Source organism: Elgaria multicarinata, chromosome 5 (genome assembly GCF_023053635.1).
Source record: "Elgaria multicarinata webbii isolate HBS135686 ecotype San Diego chromosome 5, rElgMul1.1.pri, whole genome shotgun sequence".
NCBI lineage: Eukaryota > Metazoa > Chordata > Lepidosauria > Squamata > Anguidae > Elgaria > Elgaria multicarinata.
Window position 1 is genome coordinate 3,140,322 of NC_086175.1, and position 26,998 is coordinate 3,167,319.

Sequence of the window (26,998 nt, forward strand, 5' to 3'; positions counted from 1 at the left end):
CTTTCAAGATGCAAAGGAATTGGTTTGTTACTGTCCTACAGTTTTACCATATGTGAAAGAGGTGGGCATTTTGAACACAATAGTCTTAGTTTCATTACTGTAGCTCAGTGGTAGAGAACATTCCCATCTTGAGTAATGCTCCATCCAATTGGCTCATCTTACTCTGGCAGATGTGCAATGCCATCACATGTAGGATTGCTCCTAATTATATCTTGCACCACTTTTTACTGAGACACAAATCCCTTTCCCATAACTGATTATATTTAATATCTCACTCTAATTCTACCAGGATCATAGAATAGTAGAATTGGAAGGGACCTATAAGGCCATTGAATCAAACCCCCTGCTCATTGCAGAATTAGGCAATAGGCCTTTGTAAGACTTTGTATTCACCATATACTGTTGAAATTTACTAAATGGTTTCTTAATATGTGATTTCTGAATTTCAGTGATTAGATTTTTTTCAATTTGCATATTTTGGAAAAAGGAATATATATATATTCATGTATTTAATTAAGGGTGTGATCTTATGCATGTTTAGACAGAAAAAAGTGCTGACTGGGGAATGCTGGGAGTTATTGGACTTTTTTCTATGTAAAGGATTGTGCCCTGTGTGTAATAAATTATCCCTTATACTACAGTTTTATAAAGTAGGTGATCCTGCCATGCTGTAAAGCCACTAATGCTTCTGCCACATCAAAATCTTTATTGTAAAAGACAGTTGCTAAAGAAACATTTTTGGTGCTAAAGGTTTTTTATGTTTAGCCAGACATAAAACACAGCTGTAATGATCTTCCTTTTTTGTGTCTCCACCTCTACTGCCTTTAGCTAGATATCTTGGAAAGTGGATAGCCTGGCCCCATGCATGATTACTTAGGGGGAAGTCCCACTGGGTTCAGTGGGGCTTATTCCCAAGTACAGAAGGCTTATTTTCAGAGTTTGCTATATTGCAGCCATAGTGTCTGAAGGGCTTGATTCCATACAGCAATTTTAACTAAAGACATATGTATTTATTTATTTATTTATTTATTTTAAAAAATCATTTATCACCCTGGATGTTAGACTGTCATAAAAAAGTGTTCCTGGAATATTGTACTTTTAAAAATTTTATAGCCTGTCTGAGTGTACAAAGTTCTTTACAATTCTTATATTATTTGTTTCTCTTTGTTCTCACAGTAACTTCTGATGTAATGCCACCTGTTGAGGTTTGTAACTGAGTGGGAACTTGAATCTGGGTCTTCCACAGTTATACCAAATGTGTTGGTTGGAACCCAATGAGCCATTAAATCCAAGTGCCTAGTCTAAGGCAGGATATCTGCTATACAGATACGTGGTTGTCTAAGCTAGACTCTTCAGAGGAGGATGTTCACAGCATCCCTAGTCACCTTATTGAATTGACTATAATTCACACCTATTCCTCCTTGCCATATCCTCAGAATAATAATAATAATAATAATACATTTATTTCTTACCCACCTCTCCCTCTGGATCGAGGCGGGCTCTGGATCAAAGGACAATTGCTTTTACTGCTCTGTGTTTTTTTTCATATATTTGTAGTTTACCTTGTTCCCTCAACATTCCAACTCTTCAAGTCTCTCTATCACCTTTGTACTTCTCTTTTGTACTTTTTCTGGATTGACAAGATCTGTGAATACAGTAGTCTTAGTTTTATTAGTATAGCTTAGTGGTGGTGAACATGCTTTGTATACAGAAGTTCCTGGGTTCAATCTCCAGCATCTTCAAGTAGGGCTGGAAAAATCCTGCCTGGAACCATGGAGAGGTGCTACAAGTCAGTATTGACAATACTGACCTAGATGGACCAAGTAACTAACTTGGTATAAGGCAACTTCCTATGGGCAACTATAAGGCAACTTACTAAGCTAGATGTGCATTTGGATGGGAGGGAAGGAAGGAGGGGTACTACTATTTCAGTTATAACGGGCAAATGAAGGCATGTCCAGTGCAACAGACCGCTGGATGAGAAGAGAAAGGAGACATTTTGACTGGGTTTGGATGTCACAATAACCCATGATGGGTTAATTAAGCCATTGTGGGAGTTTTTTAATCCATGATGACTTAATTGGCCAAAATAACCTACTCTGATAACCCATGGTCTGCAGAGTGAGATATTTAAACCATTGTGGTCATCATGTCATCTGGCGGCCACCATGGCTTATTTTTGTTGACAAGAGCAGTCAGACCGTTACCCCTCCACTCCTTTCCAGCAGTCAGTGCCAGGGTGCAGGGTTTTGATGGTGCATCGGGTGTCTCTTGAGTAGAGGAGGCTGTGTATGAAGTATTTTCCTGATCCTGCAAATTCCAAGGTTTTCTATCTACTATCCACTTGGGATTTTCACTCCTCTGGAGTAAATGCTCAGTGGGGTGATGGTGAATTGGTTGCCTCCTGACTAGGAGAGACTGTGTATGGAGTTTTGTCTCGATCCTGCAACCCTCCAAGGTTTTCTAGCCACTTCCCCCTTTTTGATGCACTCAGGATTTTCTCTTCTTGGTGAGTGATCATGCAGGGGTTTTGATGAGGGATCAGGTGCCTCCCGGCCGGGGGGCACATTATATGAACTTTTGTCCCAATCCTGCAAACGTCCAGCATCTCAGAGGTGAAACAGTGCTGCTGCTGCTCCGGCGGGAGGACTGCAGCAAGACAGAGGGTGGAGAGAGTCCAAATTACATGCAGTTGCTTATCAGCCTGCTCGTGGTGGTTGGGGTTCATGGGCTATTTAAAAAAACAAGCTACTTATTTTTTAATAAGTGAGTAGCTTATTAACCCATCGTGGGCTATCATGATATCCGAATGTGGCCATTTTGTATCTTTCGGGTGTACCAACCAACATATTCCTGTCTGCTTTTGTGGAAACCCATCAGGTTACAAAATGCTGTGGCATTTTGTAACCTGATGGGTTACCTACCTGAAGTTACCAGGTAGGTAACTTCAAAGATCTATGTGATCCAGGGTTTGATACTGGATGAACAAGGTGACTTGGCATGTCTGACTGAAATCTGGTTAGGTGAAGATGTGGAGGTCAATGGATTCAGAAAGATTTGTAAATGCTATAGGGGATTATTGAACTCCTAGAGCTGTTGAAGTCCTGGTTGAAGTCCTGGTTGATCTGTGGAATTTGATCTGTGGGAATTTGAGACAATCACTCTTAAGTCTCTTACCTAAGAGCTCAGGGCATGGGTGATGGAAAAAGGTTCTGGATGAATCTGATGAGAAACAGGTTAGAGCCCATTTTGCAGTCTACTTTGTGGTGGTGAGGCCAGTGAAGACATTAGTCTTCTTTGCTTCCATTGCATCAGCACAGTGTTGTCCAGTGGAGTCATTTCAGATGATTAGGGGGCTATTACATTTTATTTATTTATTTATTTATTGCATTTCTATACCGCCCAATAGCCAAAGCTCTCTGGACAGTTCACAAAAATTAAAACCATTCAAAGTATAACTATACCCTAGGGTCATGAAGAAGTCCTTGGAAACTCTCTGTGATGAATTTCTAAATCACTTTGCTGATAAAATTGTTCATAACTACTCAGACATGGACTCCACATTAAGGGTAGATTCTGATGAGGTTATGTGGGTTGTCCAGTTTTGATGTGTGAGTTTCACTTTGTTCATCCTGAAGATGTGGGCAAGTTGCTTTGGGGAGCAACATGTTACACTCGTATTTATCCTGGTTGATAAGAACTGCCAGAGGCCCATTTCTTCTTTCACTGTTCACCCCCCATCCCCATTTTTCTCTGCCCATTTTTCCTTTTTCTTTGCACAGAGAAAGGGACTTGGCTTCTGCTTGGAGGACCGGTTCCTCCAAGTATTGGCTGTTGTGAACCTCTTTCATGTGCCACTCACCCTCCTGATTAGTGTGGCAAGTGGTATGTGAAGGGAAGGGGCTTGGCTAGTGCTTAAAGGAGCCGATTCACCAAATGTCAACCAAGTCGGGCACCTCTTTCATGTGTTGCTTGCCATCCAAAAGGAGGTATTCAGCTGACACATGGAGGAGCAGCTCCTCCAAGTGCTGTCTGAGTCAGGTGCCTTCTTCACCTGTTGTTTAAAGTGATATTAATAGCCTTTGAAACTAAATTAATGGCTAATTATAAATGGCTAATAGTTGATTGAAAACAGCTGCACATGGCTAATACCCCCATGTCCTGCTTTGTGGCTTCTCACTGGCATATGACCATTGTGGGGTACAGAACACTGGACTAGTTAGGCTTTGGTCTGATCCAGTAGGGCTCTTGTTATGTTCTTGAAGTAAGCACCACTGCCTCCCTGGCACCACCGTAGCTCACATTTACATTTCTATGCATCTCTCTCTGCATAGAGAAAGGGACTCAGACAGCTGTCCCTTCCGTTAGCCATTGAGAGCCATTGGTTTAAAAGACGAGCTACAGAATCAGTTTACAATTCAGTTGTCAGAATATCTTTGATCATGTGTATAAATTTAATTCATTATTTAGCCCAGGCTGCCTTATTGCAGGATTTTACAACAAGCTGGTTGTCAAGGGATTGCAAAGTTTATATTTCGCTTGATTTAACAAAAAATGTTAAGAGTTGGTCTTGAGATATTTATTTATTTTATTTATTTATTTATCATACTTATACCCCGCTCCTCAGCCAAAAAAGGCTCTCAGAGCGGCTTACACTTAGGAAAAAAGACAGTCCCTGCCCTCAGGCTTACAATCTAATAAAGACATGACACACAAGGAAAAGGAGTCAAGGAGGGAGGGAGGGAGAAGAGAGAAAGAAAGAGAGAGAGAAAGAGAGAGTCCAGCAAGAGCAGGCTCCGATGTTACTTCTGCCTGCTCCTGTCCCCTCGGTCCTTCTTCTTCCCCACAGGGCCAAGATGGCAGTTTGCCCTGTGGGGGGGGGGAAGAGTCCAGCAGGAGCAGGCCCCGATGTTACTTCTGCCTGCTCCTGTCCCCTCGGTCCTTCTTCTTCCCCACAGGGCCAAGATGGCAGTTTGCCCTGTGGGGGGGGGAAGAGTCCAGCAGGAGCAGGCCCCGATGTTACTTCTGCCTGCTCCTGTCCCCTCGGTCCTTCTTCTTCCCCACAGGGCCAAGATGGCAGTTTGCCCTGTGGGGGGGGGGAAGAGTCCAGCAGGAGCAGGCCCCGATGTTACTTCTGCCTGCTCCTGTCCCCTCGGTCCTTCTTCTTCCCCACAGGGCCAAGATGGCAGTTTGCCCTGTGGGGGGGGAAGAGTCCAGCAGGAGCAGGCCCCGATGTTACTTCTGCCTGCTCCTGTCCCCTCGGTCCTTCTTCTTCCCCACAGGGCCAAGATGGCAGTTTGCCCTGTGGGGGGGGGGAAGAGTCCAGCAGGAGCAGGCTCCGATGTTACTTCTGCCTGCTCCTGTCCCCTCGGTCCTTCTTCTTCCCCACAGGGCCAAGATGGCAGTTTGCCCTGTGGGGGGGGGGAAGAGTCCAGCAGGAGCAGGCCCCGATGTTACTTCTGCCTGCTCCTGTCCCCTCGGTCCTTCTTCTTCCCCACAGGGCCAAGATGGCAGTTTGCCCTGTGGGGGGGGAAGAGTCCAGCAGGAGCAGGCCCCGATGTTACTTCTGCCTGCTCCTGTCCCCTCGGTCCTTCTTCTTCCCCACAGGGCCAAGATGGCAGTTTGCCCTGTGGGGGGGGGGGAAGAGTCCAGCAGGAGCAGGCTCCGATGTTACTTCTGCCTGCTCCTGTCCCCTCGGTCCTTCTTCTTCCCCACAGGGCCAAGATGGCAGTTTGCCCTGTGGGGGGGGGGGAAGAGTCCAGCAGGAGCAGGCCCCGATGTTACTTCTGCCTGCTCCTGTCCCCTCGGTTCTTCTTCTTCCCCACAGGGCCAAGATGGCAGTTTGCCCTGTGGGGGGGGGGAAGAGTCCAGCAGGAGCAGGCCCCGATGTTACTTCTGCCTGCTCCTGTCCCCTCGGTTCTTCTTCTTCCCCACAGGGCCAAGATGGCAGTTTGCCCTGTGGGGGGGGGGAAGAGTCCAGCAGGAGCAGGCCCCGATGTTACTTCTGCCTGCTCCTGTCCCCTCGGTTCTTCTTCTTCCCCACAGGGCCAAGATGGCAGTTTGCCCTGTGCAGGGGGGGGAAGAGTCCAGCAGGATCAGGCCCCGATGTTACTTCTGCCTGCTCCTGTCCCCTCGGTTCTTCTTCTTCCCCACAGGGCCAAGATGGCAGTTTGCCCTGTGGGGGGGGGAAGAGTCCAGCAGGAGCAGGCCCCGATGTTACTTCTGCCTGCTCCTGTCCCCTCGGTCAGATAATTTAATCATAAATTATCTGATCCAATTTGAAATGAAATCACCCCACTTCCTTTTTTCCATGCACTTTGAACTCTGCCTTACAGCTGTAGTCACCAGGGTATACTGCATCTCCCGTCTCTGCTGTGTACTTTGCTACAACTGCAGGGCAGAAAAAGGTCAGAAGCATCTGGGCAGTCAGTGCAGTGTATTTGTGACCATGTTTTAGCACCCCCAAATAAGAAGCCGGGTTATCTGGACAACAAAATGCACATAACGTTAGAAGTCATTTAAAAAAGATGGCGCCAACAGTGTCAGGATATGACCTCTGCCTTGAATGTGTTGAACAGAGCCATCAGGAAGACATCTGGTATGGTTTATCTCTGACAATTCTCAGGAAACAGGATTCATGATTCCTCTGATCAGGACAGAATGCTATGTATCATTTTTATTACAGTTTTAAAACAACAAATTAAAATCATAGATCTAATGCCTGCCTAAAAAGGAAGGTTTTTTTCTTGGAAGATCATCGGTGCGAAAGTGAAATGGGCCTTCCTTGGAAGTGAGTCCCACAGAGCCTAAAATTGGCTTAAATAGGAACAGTGGGTTGGATCCAACGTCGCATGAGCAGACTTCCACTTGTGCAACAGGACTTTTGCTTATATAACAGGACTTCCCTGTAGCCTCCCCGCCCCTGCAGCCCACCACATACCCCCAAATTTGCTCTGGAGGATTCTCTAACCCTCCCGAACTGATTTGGAGAGGTTTGAGGGGAGCTATAGCGGGGGGGGGGGGGGAGGGAAATCTGACTTGATCGCAGTTTCCCTTCTACTGACAACATAACACCACTGTATCCATCCCTTGAAAGCTGCCTTATACAGATTCTAGTCCAGTTTGTTGACACTGGCCTAGTTCACACATAACAGCAATTTATGGTTTCAACCAGTGAATTGCCGTTGTAGAGTGGAATGAGCAATTGCATTGCTTCCTCTGCACTCGTCACTTCTGCTTTACATCCAGCTTTATAAGCCACCCAGGAACCATAGGCTAATGTTGGGTTTAACCCTAACCCCAACCAAACCAGATGCTGGTTTCACACATCATGACAACAATATAGGAACAGGGTTGCCTACAAAGCTGGATGTAAAACGGAAGTGACAGGAGCGTGGGAGGCAGCACACTCATTTGCTCCAGTGCACTGATGGCTAACTATTGATTGTTTAAACCATAGTTAGTTGTGATGTGTGACCTGGGTTGTGGCTGGGTCAGGAGTGGCAGTGAATTTCCAGGGTTTTTGGTAGGATATTTTCCAGCCCCTTCTGGAAATGCCAGGGGTTGAACCTGGGACCTTCTGCATGCAAAGCAGGTGCTCTGCCACTGAGCTACAGGCTTGACCAATGTCATTACCTCCTTTTTAGATGTTCGCTATTGAAGAACTTACTGTGCAGAAGCCACTATTTCAGTTAACGTTTCATCCTCCAGTGAATCATGACAGGATGCTGTCAGCAAGCATTTTTACTCTGGTTCTTGCCCCACCTGGAGTCAGGCTCCTTCTTTGCAGGTCTTCAGGGAGGTTCTGAAGACCCACCAATTTTCACTCAGCTTCCCATAATATGTGGACTATATGTTTGGTTGGTGTGTTCTGTTTTATAGTGTGTTATACTATTTTATTGTGTATCATTATTTGTATATTTTCGTAAGTTTTTAATTCCTGTACAACACATGAGAGTTTCTAGCTTTAAAGCCAGCCTATAATTTTAAACAAATAAAATGCAATATATTTAGGAAGTACAGGCTAGGTCTATTTATTAACATTTTCAGTAACCAGCTCTGACTTGGTTTGAACATTCCACTCTTGATTTTTTCCCCCTCTTTCTTGTTAGATGAAAGGTGCACTGACTGAAATTATCCAGCTTGCTACCTTGGATCCAGACCCCTGGGTCTTAATGGTGGCTGATATTTTAAAATCCTTTCCAGATATTGGCTCCCTTAACCTTGATCTGGAAGAGCAGAATCCCAATGTTCAGGATATTTTAGGAGAATTGCGAGAAAAAGGTAAGTCACCTTTCTTGTACATTCCTCTGTAATAGTTGTATTGCATTTGCTTTGTAAAAAAGAGGTTGGGTCTAATCCTGTGGGGATTTTTCTTAAAAAAACAAACCAAACTAATCCTGTTGGGTGTTCTGAATCTTGAGACTTGGAGAGCTGAATCTTAGAGGTGGACCCCAGTGATGTAGGAGTGCAGTGCAGCAACCTATGGTAGAGGACATCATAAGAACATAAGAAGTGCCCTGATGCTGGATCAGGCCAAGGGTCCATCTAGTCTAGCACTCTGTTCACACAGTGGCCAACCAGCTGTCGACCAGGGACCAACAAGCAGCACAGGCTTACTGCCTCAGATACTGGAGATAATCCATAACCATCGCTAGTAGCTGTTGATAGCCTTCTCCTCCAGGAATTTATCCAACCCCCTTTTAAAACCATCCAAATTGGTGGCCATCACTACTTCTTGTGGTAGTGAATCCCATAGTTTAACTATGTGCTGTGTGAAGCAGTACTTCCTTTTATTTGTCCTGAATCTCCCACCAATCAACTTCATGGGATGACCCCACTGGGTTCTAGTATTTTGAGAGAGGGAGAAAGCCTGACTCTCTGTCTGGCTTAAGGGTAAAGCCTGTTTGACGAGGGATGGAGCTAATAAAAAGGCCTCCTTCTCTGCCACAACCCCTGGAGACCTTGAGAAAGTGGCTACACCCCTAAAACTGGCAAGCTTATACATGAGGGTTAGCTAGTTACAAAATATAAATTTATTCACATAATAAGCCACCCTAAATTAGTTAACTGATTAAACACTGGGGATTTCTTGTGTATCTAAACTAAATGAAATATTAAATAATAACGATATCCTGCCCTTTAGGAATAGCTTTTAGGGCAATTCTTTCTTTCTTTTTTTGCTTTGCAGTGGAACTATGTTTCATAATACCACATTTCCTCTTTTGGTTAATAACAATTAATAATAATACATTTACAGGCATTCCTAAACAGTGTTTGGGCTGCACTAGTGAGACTTGAAAGAACTGCTTATGTGCTATGAGAAATAACTAAGCTGTTAGGAAAGCAGTAAAGCTCTGTGCACACCTCCTTTGGCTTTGCCTTAGGAGTGGCTGAATGACCCCATCTTTGCTGATGCAGAGAAGTACCAAAATTATCTGCCCTCACCTGTTGCTTGATTCTGCTCTAAGGGCTAAAATAATTGTGATACTGGAGATCTGTGATGAGGATCTCTGTCTTACCCTCCCCCTTAAAATTAATAGCCATAGGGATGGTGGAGGGTTAGGCGCAATGGCATTTCCTGCTTTTCCAATAGCTTTCCTGAAGCTTTTTATTTGCTCCACGAAGAGAAATGTTTGGATATGTTTTCCCTGTGGGGTATTTTAATCAACAAAATAGTTTAGGGGAGAAAGGGTAAATCCCTCAGCACCATGATTCAGGTTAATTCCTCCTCCCATCCCCCATGGCTGTTTTTTTTTTTTTTTTAAATGATGGAATATCCTCTGTTTCCTGACTTGGAGCTGAGCAGAAGCAGGGAAGAGCAGCTGGCCCAGCTCAAGTAGAAGCTAGAAAAGTAAGCCAGTTCCCAGAGAGAGAGCGAACAGAGAGCGAGCAAACAGGAAGAGCAAACAGAAGTTTGACAGGGGGAGTTCGGCAGGGGAGGTCAAGGGGGAGGCCTCTAAGAAAAAGAAAAAAAAAAGAGGGGGGAAAAAACAAAGAAAAACATAAAGAGAAAAAAACCACACAAAAAAACCCCAACCAAAAAATCTTATTTTCCCTTAAGACATACTCATATAGTTGTGTACCTTCAGAGAGAACAGGACAAAGCAAAGGCAATTCCACTATAATCAGAAAGGAAAAAACAAAGCAGAAATAGACATTATGGATGGAAAGGAGTCCCTAGAGGTGGTGACCTGCAAAGGGTGTGCAATGTTCGTGTTTCTGCCTGAGCTCAACATGGCGTATACCTGCAACAAGTGCAAGCTGGTGGCACTTTTGGAAGAAAAAGTGAGAGGACTTGAGCAGCGAGTGTCCACCCTCCAAAGAATAAGAGAAGACGAGGAGTTCTTAGACCGAACGGTGGAACTGCAACAGCAACAAGAAGCACATGAGATTGAAGAGCAACAGCCAGCTGAAGCAGAAGTGGAGTATGCTGAGGGGAGGAAAGACAATGAAGAGGAAACTCTCTGGAAAAGAGTGACAGTTAGGAGCAGAAGAACTAGAAGGCATTCTGCACCAGTGGAACCATTAGAGTTAAGCAACCGCTTTCAGCTTCTGGAGGATGAGACTGAAGGACAGTTTGCAGAAGAAGTACAGGAGACACCATGCAACAGTGAACAAGAGGCAGTAGGTAGGTCAACCAAGAAGAAGAGAAGAGTAGTCGTTGTGGGAGACTTCCTGCTGCGTGGGATTGAAACCCAAGTATGTCGTGAAGACCCATGGACTCGCCAGGTGTGCTGTCTCCCTGGAGCACAGATTAGAGATGTGACTGAAGGGTTACCGAAGCTCATAAAGCCCATGGACACATACCCCTTTCTTCTCATCCATGTGGGAACAAATGATGTCGCCAAGCAGAGCTACGAAGAAATCATTTCAGACTTTGAAGCTCTGGGAAGGAAACTGAAGAACTTTGGGTCCCGGGTAGTTTTCTCTTCCATCCTCCCGGTTCTTGGAAGAGGATTAGAAAGGGAAAGAAAAATACTCCGGATGAACGACTGGCTACAAAGGTGGTGCCGACGTGAGAGTTTTGGATTCTGGGACCACGGGCTACGCTACTTGGAACATGGACTGCTGGTAAGGGATGGGTTGCACCTCACAAGGTCTGGAAAGAATGTGTTTGGCCACAGCATGAAGAACTTGATCAGGAGGGCTTTAAACTGAATCTTACGGGGGTGGGAGACGTAAACCTCGAGGCAACAATGGATGAAGGCCAAGGCACCACAATAGAACAGCTCCAATAGTGCCCCAAAATAGTGTACGCAACAATGTAGGAACAAAGCCAGACTATAAAACACATGGTCTTCGATGTCTATATACTAATGCCCAGAGCATGGGAAACAAACAGAATGAACTCGAACTCTTATTACATGAAGGCAAATACATCTTGATAGGTATAACTGAAACTTGGTGGGATGACTCCCATGACTGGAATATAGCAATTGAAGGATATAACTTGTTCAAAAAGAACAGAAAAAATAGAAAAGGAGGTGGAGTTGCGCTGTATATTAAAAATACCTATCCCTGCACAGAAATACGGGTGGATCAGACTGGGAGCCCCATCGAGAGCATCTGGATTTAAATAAATGGGGCAAGGAATAAAAAGAACATGATAATCGGAGTCTACTACTGACTACCCAATCAAGGAGAAGACGAGGACGAAACTTTTGAGAAACAAATTGCCAGTGTTTCAAGGAAGTGTGATGTAGTAGTGATGGGGGACTTCAATTACCCTGATATCTGTTGGGAGACAAATACTGCCAAAAGTGTCCCTTCCAAGAAATTCTTGACATGTGTGGGTGATAACTTTCTCCTACAGAAAGTGGAGGAAGGAACTAGAGGATCAGCAATCCTTGACTTGATATTGACCAACAGATGACTTAGTGGATAAAGTGGCAGTTATGGGAACTCTGGGGGAAAGTGATCATGTCATACTTGAATTCTTCTTCATGGTCTCTGTGCATCACACATATGGGGGCTCTGCGCCTGCGCAGGGCCAGCTTCGGAAACTTCTCTAGCTGAAAGTCTTTTAGGTGGGAACCCCTCCCCCACCGTCCACTGAGCATGATCAGGGGTTCCCGCCTAATCCCCTCAGTTCTCTTCAACCGCCTGTAGGGTCAACAGCTTGTGGAGACTTCTCGTGTGTGGTATACTTTACCTTAGCTGAAAATATTCTATTTTCCTTCTTGTCTTTTCTCTCCAGTTTTCTAACCTTTTCTATTTAGTTATTAAAAAAAAGAAAAGAAAAAAGAAAGAAAAAGGACTCATTTGTTGTTAGTTAGCCTTGTGGCTTATGGCACATCAAGGCCTCTTCAAGAAGTGCCCCGTTTGCAAGCTGAAGATCACACAAACCGACGGACACTCACTTTGTTTGCTTTGTTTGGGGGAAACACACATTGTGGAATCTTGTGTGTTTGTTTATGTTCTCGAGGCAAACGAGAAAGAACCGCTCAGGCCGCCTTCGGGCGATACTCTGGGATAAGGCGTTGGAGGTAGTGGAGAAACCGAGACCATCTCGACGCTCCAAATCTCCTATTGTAATGGAGTCTATGCCCCAACTTCTTCCAGCATGGAGTGAGCCTTACCGGTTCCCCCTTCCTCCTCCTCTCAGTCCGCATCCGCAAAGGCGGCAAAAGATTTCTAAGAGAGCGAGAGAGTGTTCTGAGGCACACGACCCTCAGAGGAATAAGAGCAAACTCAAGAATATAAATGTGAGGAAAAAGTCGTCGATACCGATTCGTCGATACCGAGGAGCCCGGTACCGAACACATCGGTACCGAGGCATGCGGCAGGGCATAGGAGCCCTATGTGGAGCCTTTCACTGCAAAGGTCTCTGCCGCTACCGATAAGCCCGATACCGAGGCTATCGCTTTCGCTACCAATAAGCCGATACCGAGGCTATCACTTTCCCTACCTATAAGCCTGGTACCAAGGCTATTGCTTCCGAGACCATACTCGATACTGAGACGGGCGACTCCATCCTCGCCACCGGTACTGAACCCTCTGCAGCAAACAGAGCGGATTGCTGACTCGCCGGCACCGTCTCCATTATGGATCATCACGGTACCGGCTGACAACCCTACCATAAGGGCATCGGTCTCGGAAGGCGAAATTAGAGGTTCGTCCATGGATAATACCTCGGGTGATGGGGGCCCTCTTTCCCCTCGATACCGAGAAGAGCCACAACCCATTGATACCGACGGATGTCGGTACCGATAAATGCCACAGCAACTGTCAGTCGATACCGAAGGTTATCGATACCGACACGCTTTGCCTTATGGTTAAGCCCGAGACCATTCACCGGCTTCAACTCATTCAGGTCGCCAGTATGCCACCCATGGCAAACGACCTATGTCCCCTCCAAGAATGCAGGACTATTACACTGATTGGCAACCTCCCCAGTATCCTCCGTATTATTACGAGGATTGGAGACACAGAAGGCACCTAGATTACTATTATCAGTGATCTCCTGTCCACCTCTCCCGGAGGATGTCATGGCCATGCCACCGCCGCTTCTACCATTGGTACCGAGGCGCGCTCCGCAACCGACGCAAACCACAGTACCAACCGCTCGGTACCGTCGCAAGCATTGCAGACGTTGCCTACATCAGACATGGGACTGGATGTTCCATCGGAGGAGGATTACCAATCGGACTCCTCACAAGATACATCACCACCAGATGACCTCGTGGTCACTGCAGACATGGTGTCCCCTTCAGAGGACTTAGCACACTTTACTGATCAGGTACAAAGAATGGCAATGTCCCTAAGGACTCAAATATCCCAACCTATAGAGAAATTTAATGACCCAGTTGACGATGCCGTATACTGTGGGTCATCAACCCCAGTGACTATTCCATATTTGCCTGTGCTGCTGCGCACAGCACAACACTCATGGAAGCTGCCCTCCTCTATGCCACAACGTCGAGGAGGCTAGACAACATATATATATATATATATATATATATATATATATATGATGCAGGACTAAATTGTCCCGTTCCTATTTACACACCCAAAACCTAACTCAATAATACTCAAATAATGCACCAGTGGTCAAAGAAGGCCGTAGGTTGCATGGCCTGGGGAGAAGAGTATACTCTTCTACAGCTTTATCCCTTCATGTGCACAATTACCAAGCCACAATGGCAAAACATAAGCTCTTGTTATGGGAGAAGATTACATCTCTCTCCGGATTCTTGCCAGATGACTAAAGGGAACTGGCAGATGTTTTTGTACTGAGGCTATGAGACTTTCTTGACAATAGCTTAATACAGCACGCCACGCTATGGACTGCGCCTCAAAGCCATGGTAGTTTCCATTGCGCTACGAAGGCATGTGTAGCTAAGGTCCGCAGGGCTGTCCCAGCAGGCACGCACCCGCATAGAGGACCTGCCGTTCAATGGAAGCCAGATCTAACCACTACTGTTAGAGTCCCCATGGCTGGCCTCCTAGGTAGCAATAATATAACTAGTTTCTTCAGTACACTGAAACTCTCGATACCGAGACTGGCAACAACATAACTAGCTTCTTCAGTACCGAGCCTGAAACCTCTCGGTACCGAGACTGCTCTCAATACTGAGACTGGCAACAATATAACTAGCTTCTTCGGTACCGAGACTGAATCTCTCAATGCTGAGACTGGCAACAATATAGCTTCTTCGGTACAAACTGGAACCCTCGATACCAAGAGTGGCAATTACATAACTAGCATCTTCAATACAGACGCTGGAATTCTTAATGCTGAGACTTTCAATAACATAACTGGCTTTTTTCGTACCAAGGTTGGAACTTTTGGTACTGAGACTGACAATAACATTTATTTATTTATTTAATTATCATACTTATACCCCGCTCCGCAGCCAAAAAAGGCTCTCGGAGCGGCTTACATTTCGCAAAAAAAGACAGTCCCTGCCCTCAGGCTTACAATCTAATAAAGACATGACACACAAGGAAAAGGAGTCAAGGAGGGAATGAGGGAGGAGAGAGAAAAAGAGAGAGAGAAAGTCCAGCAGGAGCAGGCCCCGATGTTAGTTCTGCCTGCTCCTGTCCCCTCGGTCCTTCTTCTTCCCCACAGGGCCAAGATGGCAGTTTGCCCTGTGGGGGGGGGGAAGAGTCCAGCAGGAGCAGGCCCCGATGTTACTTCTGCCTGCTCCTGTCCCCTCAGTCCTTCTTCTTCCCCACAGGGCCAAGATGGCAGTTTGCCCTGGGGGGGGGGAAGAGTCCAGAAGGAGCAGGCCCCGATGTTACTTCTGCCTGCTCCTGTCCCCTCGGATCTTCTTCTTCCCCACAGGGCCAAGATGGCAGTTTGCCCTGTGGGGGGGGGGGAAGAGTCCAGCAGGAGCAGGCTCCGATGTTACTTCTGCCTGCTCCTGTCCCCTCGGTCCTTCTTCTTCCCCACAGGGCCAAGATGGCAGTTTGCCCTGTGGGGGGGGGGGAAGAGTCCAGCAGGAGCAGGCCCCGATGTTACTTCTGCCTGCTCCTGTCCCCTCGGTCCTTCTTCTTCCCCACAGGGCCAAGATGGCAGTTTTCCCTGTGTGTGGGGGGGAAGAGTCCAGCAGGAGCAGGCCCCGATGTTACTTCTGCCTGCTCCTGCCCCCTCGGTCCTTTTTCTTCCCCACAGGGCCAAGATGGCAGTTTGCCCTGTGGGGGGGGGGGAAGAGTCCAGCAGGAGCAGGCCCCGATGTTACTTCTGCCTGCTCCTGTCCCCTCGGTCCTTCTTCTTCCCCACAGGGCCAAGATGGCAGTTTGCCCTGGGGGGGGGAAGAGTCCAGCAGGAGCAGGCCCCGATGTTACTTCTGCCTGCTCCTGTCCCCTCGGTCCTTCTTCTTCCCCACAGGGCCAAGATGGCAGTTTGCCCTGTGTGTGGGGGGGGGAAGAGTCCAGCAGGAGCAGGCCCCGATGTTACTTCTGCCTGCTCCTGACCCCTCGGTCCTTCTTCTTCCCTACAGAGCCAAGATGGCAGTTTGCCCTGTGGGGGGGGGGGAAGAGTCCAGTTATATAACATAACTGGCTTCTTCGGTACCAAGACTGGAATTTTTGGTACTGAAAATGACAATAACATAACTGGTTTCTTCGTTACCAAGGCTGGAACCCTTGATACTGAGATTGGCAATAACATTAATAGCTTCTTTGGTGCAAACACTGAGACTCTTGATACCAAGAGGGCATCTCGCATGCAGCTTCAATGTTAGAGGGTGAGATGTAATATCTCTCCCCTCCAAAGCCAATGGACATCTGTCCACCACATCAGGCAGTGTATACCTTGCAGGCTAACCACCAATTTCAAGGTCTCCATTCCAGAGTCTCTACGCTCTGAGTGCTTTGCTTTCAATGGAGAGCGTTTTATTACCATGATGTCTGATGTCATCATTTTTGGGGGGGCCCCTCCCTTGGAAGAGGAGGGGACACAATGTTAAATGGGCCACGTCTCCTGAGAATACCATACAAGCATGGGTACTGGCTTCAGTACCGTGATGGGGATATGTACAACCGAGATCACTGTCATTGCGACCGATACACAGGGCTCAGCTGTTACAGCCACAATGCGTCAGTACAATTACTTAGCTCTTCCCCATTCCACCCCCATTCTGTGGGGCATCAGGAGATCAACTTGGTGAAGATGAGTTGGAGCATAAGAATAGACCTGATTCCCCTCAATCCTTTGAGGACTATCAGTCGGCCTCAACATTGCTCTCTTCTGCATCACCTACACAGGGCAGAACCTCCTTTGGAGGACTTATACCACTTCCCGGTCATTGAGGATGACCAGGCTTGGTATTGAGACACATAACTGGGAAAATAAAGTGTAGATTTTTGTATCTCATGCTGTATGTACTGAGAAGCCAACTCCAGTGTCGATATTTTTCCTCCCAGCACTGCTTCTGACAGTTAAAAATTCCTGGAAGGGCCCTTCTTTGATGGCTCTGACATTGGAAAGTGCAGAATCTTTACATAAGGTCCAGTAATGGACATGGGTTTTTTTCTTTATGCACCCGTGTTCCAATTCTATATATTAGTTCAGTTAGCCCCAAGGGGAGTTTTCAGAACATATTCATCTGCTTTGGGCCCCAGAGTCATACACTATCTAGTTATGATGTCCAGATACAACTTTTCCTCTTGTCAGCAACTTTACATGACCCGTCACTTCACTGTGAGTTGAGAGCGATGGTGCGCGCTCTGGCGCTTCGCATGCATACCTATGATTAGCAGGTCTCACTCTGTGAACTAGATTGGGGACCTCCCATCCGATGGTGAAGGATTGTTCAATCTCATCGCTCATCTCGTTTCCTGCATCAGAACCAGCAAATTACGGATGACACACTGTTTTTCTTAATGCTGCTCCTCAAGAAGGGAGTAGGTTTTGCCCCATACACATAAGTATGCATACTTCCATATAGCCATTCAGAACACTCGCCAGAGGTACCTTCGGTTTATCATAGGTCCCAGTTTGGGTGCTTCTATTGGACCTAAGCACAGCCCACCGAATGTTTGCAAAATATATGGCAGTTCATTTGCCTACACAGGGTGAAAGTCTACCTATATTTAGACAACTGGCTTCTCGTGGCATCTTAGAAGAGGATGCTATTGAAGACAGTGGGACTAATCCTCAATTTATTGAGCTCTCTGGACCTCATAGTAGAAACCACAATATTAGACTGTCAATCCTTACCCCCTGATATATGGGACATAATTCTAGCAGCTAAGAAACTAGCGACTAGAAAGTCATATGCTACCAAATGGGAAGCTCACTCCTCCTTTGCACTAAGCAGGAATGAGAAACCCCTTTCAGAGCCTATTTCCACCATCCTCACTTTCCCTTTTTCCTTGTTAAAAGAGGTCTTAAGTTTCCTCACTTAGAGTTTATCTGGCAGCGATTTCTGCCTCACATTTATGGATTCAGGGCTGTCCGGTCTTCACTCATCCACTGGTTAAGCGCTTTATAAAAGGGATGAAAGATACAGTTCCACCCTTCGTTCCTTTGTTCCGCAATGGAGCCTTTCCGTGGTGCGCAAAGCACTGTCTGCCAAGCCTTTCGAACCGTTGGCAAAGACAGATTTGCGTTTACCGACTTTTAAGGTGTTACTCCTTGTTGCCATAACGTCTGCTAGACGTGCATCAGAGTTAGCGGCACTCCGTATGGACTCACCTTATACGGGTTTTCATGCCGACAAAGTGGTCCTTAGACCGGACCCAGCTTTCTTCCAAAGGTTGTTTCTCCTTTCACCTTGGGCAGGATTTTACTCTGCCAAGCTTTTTCCTTGCGCCGACAACTCTTCTTGAGTCGACACTACTTACGCTGGACAGAACAGTGACTCTCCGGAGATCCCTAAGATTTTTGTTACTTATGGGTCAAACAAAAGTGACTCCAAGTATCTCCGCAGAGAATATCTGCTTGGGTTTTTCAGACTATTAAATTAGCCTATGAACTTGCTGCCCCCCCACTGAAGGGGAAAGTGCGCTCTCACTCCACCAGAGGAGGGGCCACTGCTACAGCTTTTGAAAGAGGTATTGCCATACCAGACCTCTGCAAAGCAGATACCTGGTCGACACCTCTGACTTTTGCCAGTCACTACCGTCTGGACATCAGAGCGCGTAGAGACTGTGCCTTTGGGCGTGCCGTCTTATCGGCAATCCGTTGAATTTTCATCCATTACCTGACACCACCCACCTCCGGGTAGTCAGCTTGTTATTCGCCCATATGTGTGATGCACAGAGACCACAAAGAAGAAAGACAGGTTGCTTACCTGTAACTGTAGTTCTTCGAGTGGTCATCTGTGCAGTCACACAACCCTCCCACCGTCCCCACTATGGTGTCATTTTTTGATTACCTGGTGGTTCACCTCAGTGAGACTGTTTAGGCGGTTTCAGGAACTGAGGGAATTAGGCGGGAACCCCTGAGCATGCTCAGTGGACGGTGGGGGAGGGGTTCCCGCCTAAAAGACTTTCAGCTAGAGAAGTTTCCAAAGCTGGCCCCGCGCAGGCGCAGAGCCCATATGTGTGACTGCACAGATGACCACTCGAAGAACTACAGTTACAGGTAAGCAACCCGTCTTTCTTGATTATGAAGGAGACAAAAGTTGAGTGTAGCCATACATGTACTCTGGATTTTAGGAAAGCTGATTTTAATAAACTCAGAACTATAATAAGTAAGGTCCCATGGCAAATGAGCCTAATGAGAAAAGGAGTGCAGGATGGGTAGGAGTATTTTAAAAAGGAAATTTTAAAGGCATAGTTACAAACAATTCCAACAAGGAGAAAAGATAGAAGACAACAGAGGAAACCAATGTGGCTCCACAAAAAGCTTAGAGATGACCTGAAAACAAAAAAGGATACATATAGGAAGTGGAAGGAAGGCCATGCTACAAAAGAAGAGTACAGACAAGTGGCGCCGAAATGCCGTCAGGAAGGCTAAAGCTGTGAATGAGCTGAGATTAGCAAGGGATGCTAAAAGCAATAAAAAGGCTTTCTTCAGATACGTGAGTAGTAAAAGACAGAGGAAAGAAATGGTGGTTCAACTGCTTAATGAGGATGGCAAATTGATAACAGACGACAAAGAAAAGGCTGAAGTGCTCAATTCCTACTTGGCCTCGGTCTTCTCCCAAAAGCGGATCTATGACCCCCCTGAAAAAGTGAAGCAGAAGTTGAGGGGGCAGGATTGCAATTTGAGATTGATAAACAAATGGTCAAAGAACACCTAATTTCCTTGAATGAGTTCAAATCTCCAGGGCCCGATGAACTGCATCCAAGAGTAATGAAGGAGCTAGCGGAAGAACTCTCAGAACCTTTGTCTATTATCTTTGCAAAATCATGGAAGATGGGTGAGGTGCCGGACGACTGGAGGAGGGCTAACGTTGTCCCTATCTTCAAAAAGAGCAAAAAGGAGGAACCTGAGAACTACAGACCAGTCAGTCTGACATCCATCCCTGGGAATTTTTTGGAGCAGATTATAAAGGAGTCAATCTGTAAACACCTTGAAATCAATGCGGTGATCACTAGAAGCCAACATAGATTTGTCAGGAACAAGTCCTGTCAGACTAATTTGATCTCATTTTTTGATCAGGTAACCTCCCTTGTGGACTGTGGGAATGCTGTGGATGTCATATATCTTGACTTCAGCAAAGCTTTTGACAAAGTACCCCATGATAACAAACTAGCTAAAAGTGGGCTAGATGGAACAACTATTAGGTGGATTCACAGTTGGCTACAGAATCGGACTCAAAGAGTGCTTTTCAATGGAACCTTCTCAAACTGGGGAGAGTCAACGAGTGGGGTACCGCAGGGCTCAGTCCTGGGCCTAGTGCTCTTCAACATTTTTATTAATGATTTGGACGAGGAGGTGCAGGGAACGCTGATCAGATTTGCAGATGACACAAAATTGGGTGGGGTAGCTAATACCCTGGAAGACAGAAACAAACTTCAAAGTGATCTTGATAGGCTGGAGTGCTGGGCTGAAAACAACAGGATGAAATTTAATAGGGATAAATGCCAAGTTCTACATTTAGGAAATAGAAACCAAAGGCACAGTTGCAAGATGGGGGATACTTGGCTCAGCAATACTACAAACGAGCAGGATCTTGGAATTGTTGTAGATTGCAAGCTGAATATGAGCCAACAGTGTGAAATGGCTGCAAGAAAGGCAAATGCTATTTTGGGCTGCATTAATAGAAGTATAGCTTCCAAATCACGTGACGTACTGGTTCCTCTCTATTCGGCCCTGGTTAGGCCTCATCTAGAGTATTGCATCCAGTTCTGGGCTCCACAATTCAAGAAGGATGCTGGAGCGTGTTCAGAGGAGGGCAACCAGGATGATCAGGGGTCTGGAAACAAAGCGCTATGAAGAGAGACTGAAAGAACTGGGCATGTTTAGCCTGGAGAAGAGAAGATTGAGGGGAGACATGATAGCACTCTTCAAATATTTAAAAGTTTGTCACACAGAGGAGGGCCAGGATCTCTTCTCGATCCTCCCAGAGTGCAGAACACGGAATAACGGGCTCAAGTTAAAGGAAGCCAGATTCCAGCTGGATATCAGGAAAAACTTCCTGACTGCTAGAGCAGCACAACAATGGAATCATTTACCTAGGGAGGTTGTGGGCTCTCCCACACTAGAGGCCTTCAAGAGGCAGCTGGACAAGCATCTGTCAGGGATGCTTTAGGGTGGATTCCTGCATTGAGCAGGGGGTTGGACTCGATGGCCTTGTAGCCCCTTCCAACTCTGCTATTCTATGATTCTATGATGGCTCTCCTACATAATGTGCACCCTGGATTATACGCTTCCAATTAGGAGTTTCACTCAGAGCAGTAATGTGTACAGTGATGTAGCACCAGGTGAAATCCTTTTTGAGGGCCAGTCATTCCTTAATGTTGAAATTATAGTTAAATCAAACATAATTATTAATATCTCTAGTTGTATATAGATAAATTCATAAACTTTTAGTAGGCGTGGTTTTAGAATTTACTTTTCTCTTGGAAAGTGTTAAATATTTTTGTTTTTAAAAGGTTATTGAACGTTTACCCCTATTTTTACCAGTAGTCAATTCGGTAATGCTAGGTACACTTGGAAATTCCATTTGAATCAGTGAGGGGGTTATGTCAAAGTAAACATTTTGAGGTTCATGCCACATATTTCTGTAGTTTTGGGATCATATTTGGAATTTTCAGAAATTTTTCTTTTCTTTTTCATCTTTCCATCATTCAGTCATGTTTGGAAAAGGTTGTTGTCGGTGTCCATGGGGTGGAGCCTTGGGGCAGGTGACGAGCCCAAGAATGAGCTGTGGGCATAAAAGCACCTTCCTGGGTTTACATGTACACGCAGTGCCTGTATTCAACAGGAGAACCCTTTGGGATTAAATGCTTCGTATTTAAGGCCCACTTTACATGGTGTTATCCTGAACTGCATATATGCATATAGATCCAGATGGCAAAAAGGTTGTGAAAATTAGGGCATAACAGACATGAAATGCAATACAGTCACTGCACTAATTTAACACATACAGAAGGAACAATTACTGCCCCATGGTGAAAATGGTGCCTCCAGCCTTGATTGACTCCTGACTGAATAGAATTAGAACTTGCCGATAAATTCTGGTTCAACAATTTAAATCTGGAACCATCTTCTGGAACCTTTTATGTTGAAGTATAATGACCCTGAGGTCAGCAGCACAATGTCTGGACAATAGAAACATTCTTCAGTTGGCTTTCAAATATTGCCATTTTTTCATGTCAAATGTCATACAACTTAAGTTCCAGGTTAATTTCTGAATATGGGTGAATAATTATGTGAGTTAGTTTTTACATGTCCGCTGTAAGTAGTTTATGCATTATAGGCAGGAACATCTGAGATCCAGAATATGATAGCCTAACAACAAGATTTCTTGAATGATCTGCATTCGTTCTGAAATCATTAAATGTTTGTTGGTAGCTCATATTCCACCCTTCCTTGACAATCCTCCACCCAGTTTACATGTGAAAAGAAGCCGCCATATGTGACTTTCCCCACACAGCTTCTTGTTGTGGCACCGGCCGCCTTTTTAAATATTCAAGCTGCAGTGGGGGCACGCTGCACCTCATCATTACATGTGAACGAGTTGTTGGGTTGATTACCCATCCATCCACAGCCCTTAAAACAGGCCGCAGTTTTGGGGTGTCTTGTTAACCACCCCAACAACTCACCCTCACTAGGTTTGGAGCTGCAGTGCACTCCTAGTAGCTTGAGTTTTTCAAATGCAAAATGGCAGCCCCGCAGGGTAATTTACCCATGGTGGCTTGCCATTACATGAAAACGAGTTCGCTGGCAGCTAGGTAATATGACATGTAAGCGCCCTTTCTTCCCAGAATATTACACCTGTCATTTCCAGTTCCCCTGGCATGAGTAGCAGTTGTTCCCTAGCAAGCATGTGAGAGGGAAACCACTTTGTACGGTGGCAGACCCACAAATGTCTTCACTGTCTCCTTTTTGTGTTCAATGGCTGCCATCCTTCTGAGGATATAAAAGAGAGCTCTGTTTGTGTCTGACTTTGCACTTGGCAGGCTAAGCCATCTGTACATGGGGCTTGGACTAGGAGGTACAGAGCTGTTTGTGGAGCACTGGCAGGACAGAGCGACAATTCAGGGGATGGGCAACCACCTCTTAATTTGTTGTTGAAGGGTGAGAGACGTGAGAGGAACAAAAATGAAATAACTTGATACTACAGAGAATAAAGCATTTTGCCTTCAGGCTTAGCAGTTTAAGGAAAACTGTCGTTGGATACCTAAGCTATGGAAGCTGTTGTTGTTTATAGGAATTTATTTCCTGTGTATTTTCACTTCCATATAGTGAGTGAATGTGAAACATCAGCCATGTTGCCATTGGAATGCCAGTACTTAAATAAAAATGCCTTGACCACATTGGCTGGACCACTTACACCTCCAGTGAAACACTTCCAGCTGAAACGGAAACCAAAAAGTGCCACTCTCCGAGCAGAGCTCTTGCAGAAGTGTAAGTATCATGCCAACCATGGATATGAATTGACTGATTGAGGGATGGTCTTAATATTATTCACAGGCATGTGCTTTGAGGGGGGGGAACCTCCTTTAAAAGAGAGAGGGAGAGGAGAAGGACAGTGAGCCCTGATGCAAAGATGAAGCAGCCCTTTTACTTATTATAGAAATGCAGAAGAGGGAATTTAGACAAGTGCAGATTTTGCTTCCTTCACTTCTGACTGACAAGCTACACATGTTGAAATTCTTTCTTGTTCTACAGATGGTACAGTAATTCTGTCCTCATTTGCGTCTGACCACCTTAGCTTGAGAGGGAAAAAGATAGACATATTCAGTAATGTTTAAAAGTGGGTCTCATTTTTTTATACAAGTGGATCTGAAAATTGAAAACTTAGTGGCTTAGAACAATTGTCAGCATGCTTTAAAATGGAAAACATGCAGATTCCCTGGGTCTAGGAATTCATCATGCTTCAGATATGGCCCTAAAAAGTGGGAACTCTGTATGTAAACTTACTCCGTTAATTATTGAGCATTTTGATCTTTCTGGATAGCTCATGTTTCAATAGTTGTGTTAAAGCACTATTTAAGAATGGGACTTTATAAATGAGTATTAATTAAAATTATTTTTCTAGCTACTGAAACTGCACAGCAGCTCAAGAAGACAGCTGGAGTGCCTTTCCATGCCAAAGGAAGGGGGCTGGTCAAAAAAATTGATACAACAAGTAAGATAAAATGTTTCTTACTACTTACATTTATTTATTTATTTATTTATTTATTGCATTTCTATACCGCCCAATAGCCAGAGTTCTCTGGGTAACTTACATACTTACTTACATATAATCAATTCATGCCTAAACACTGCTGTTTTGAAGGATGTTTTTGCCAGATTAAGGGTGTGACCCTGTTGTCCCCTGGAAGGCCTTCCGAGACACCTAGGATACTGCAGGTCTCCTCTTCAGCGGAAGAGACAAAGGTCTGCCTGTGGCGCCCTGCCTGGACAGTTGCAGAGGTTTTCATTGCCGTGGCTGCCCCAGTAGTGGGGCTGAAAAGGGGCCAGTTTGGGGTGGGTGTGTTGGTACTGGGAGCAGTCTAGGGGCCTAGGCTACCTCATTCTCTGACCCACATCCCAAACACCCTGACCCCCCCCCCTCCACTGGAGGCAATTGGGGGAGGGGGGAAGCTAACTGCTGGTAGGACTTAGCAAGTGACATTTCCTATGGTACGGACCCGCCCATCCCCATTTTAGGATTGCTCTGTAATTCTTAATTCTGTAGCCCCCAAAACTTTCTGGAATTAGCTCACATACATTATATTAGAATATCTTAGAATACTCAAAATTCTGACTTTAAAACAATATTTTCTGGCCTCACAGATAAAATTGTATATTGTTACTATCAGATTTTTGTAGTTGCCCCTTTCAAAGATGTTTCTTTAGTCTGACTTAAATAATTTAACAAGATTTTTTTATTTGGCTTTTTGTTATTGCATCTTGCAGTGCTCACATTGGAAGGAGTACATTTTTTTCCCCAAAGTGTGTATTGGATTTCTAAGAAAAACACAAGCTGCTGCATGATTATGTGATAAGAGAATAGAAAAGCATGCTTTAAAAAAAACCATTCAAGCTTTTTGGGATATCGGTGAACAAAGTTCTGCATTGGGCATTCTATACACATTCCATAGAGTTTTCAATTAAAATGTCAAATTTTGTTTTCCCCCCCAAGCTTGATGTCCAATTTCCTAGAAGATACTATAAGAACAGCTTTTCTATTTCTAAGCATTTAAGAGCAATTGCCCAACTACTCAATGACATGCTGACATAAACATAGAGTTGCCTTAAAAAGATGGTGGAAGAGGAGGGGAAGGAGTAGTGTAAAGGCTTTTTAATACGTGTTGGCCTTTCAAAAACCAATTTGTTCTTTTTCATATTAACAGTATGTTCCTACAAAATGCATTAATCTTTTCCCTCACAGTCTTTGGCTTTCTATTCTCTTTTTCCTTCTAAATTTTTATCGTCATATCTCTATCTGTTCATGACCACATCTTCTAAATGCTGTATACAGACATGAATCAGGTACTAATGAATCAGGCACCAGTGTGGTGTAGTGGCTAAAGTTTTGGACTGGGAGTCGGGTGATCCGGGTTCTAGTCCCCACTCGGCCATGAAAACCCACTGGGTGTCTTTGGGCCAGTCACAGACTCTCAGCCCATCCCACCTCACAGGGTTGTTGTTGTGAGGATAAAGTGGAGAGGAGGAGGAGGATTATGTACGCCACCTTGGGTTCCTTGCAGGAAAAAAGGTGAGATATAAATGCAATAAGAAATAAATAAAAGCATGTACATAGACATTCTATTAGTTAGTGCCTGATTAATCCCCCATCCCACCCTCCTGGAACTCAATACATATATTTTAATTGCAACATCAACTCGTCTTTTCTGCCTTGTGTGTGGCTTCTGCTTCTTCTTCTTCTTCTTCTTCTTCTTCTTCTTCTTCTTCTTCTTCTTTCTCTCTCTCTCTCTCTCTCTCTCTCTCTCTCTCTCTCTCTCTCTCTCTTGCTGCAGCAGCTTCTTGTATTAACAGTGCCGTAGGCTGCAGTATTTAGTATCAGGAAGAATGGATGGACCATCACAGATGGATTATTAAGCCATCCATGTATCAAAAATCTGGAAAACCACTAGCATATGATGTCAGCTCCCCAACACAGAGATGGGGACAGTTAGAATCCAGACTCCCTGATATTACTGAGAACATACAATTGCAAACAAAATGCAAAACACTGGAGAAGATTACAGAATCTTCTGTAGCAGAATCATGTTGAGCCATCATGGATGGCTTAATAATCCATCTGTGATGGTCCATCTATGATGGCTCAACATGATTCTGCTACAGAAGATTCTGTAATCTTCTCCAGTGTTTTGCATTTTGTTTGCAATTGTATGTTCTTAGTAATATCAGGGAGTCTGGATTCTAACTATCCCAATCTCTGTGTTGGGGAGCTGACATCATATGCTAGTGGTTTTCCAGATTTTTGATACATGGGGCATAGTTCTCTTCCGACACCCCTCAATTACAATTAAGTGCAAAAATGACACAATGGTTTGGGGGCACTCATGATGTTTCTGGGGTTCTCACTGGGTTGTCAGGTGTAGTGAGAGCTGCATCAGGGAAACCTGGTGCATGTTCCTTCTTTGGGACGGTATCACTATCCAGATGTTGGAATGCATTGCTGTGCTGCCTCATGTTGCCTTGTCTGTCAGGCAGTGTGCTCTCTACCAGCCCCAAAGTGACTTGCGATGCTTGGTTTCTTCTGGTAGAATCAGCCCTGGTTATATGTATTCTATTAGCAGAATCGCAGACTCCAGCAATATTACTGAGTCTTTTTTGAGTTGGAAGGATACCCCACCTGCCCCCTCCCAGAAGAGATTGTAAAACTGAATTATGTTGTTCACTCTGATACTTTTAAAGGAAGGCCTTTCTGTAAGGTAACTTCTAATAGTGAGGTATCTTCTGTTTTTGTACATGATA

General features: G+C 45.1%; 1 protein-coding gene across 1 annotated transcript in view; it reads left to right on the forward strand.

Annotated features, from left to right (window-relative positions):
* The window catches only part of NELFA (negative elongation factor complex member A), a 51,952-nt gene that overhangs the window by 6,731 nt on the left and 18,223 nt on the right, over positions 1 to 26,998 (forward strand). Inside the window, exons 2-4 of the mRNA XM_063125907.1 lie at positions 8,112 to 8,283; positions 23,312 to 23,473; positions 24,108 to 24,197. Of these exons, the coding sequence (XP_062981977.1) occupies positions 8,112 to 8,283; positions 23,312 to 23,473; positions 24,108 to 24,197 (424 nt within the window). The remainder of the gene's footprint in view (positions 1 to 8,111; positions 8,284 to 23,311; positions 23,474 to 24,107; positions 24,198 to 26,998) is intronic.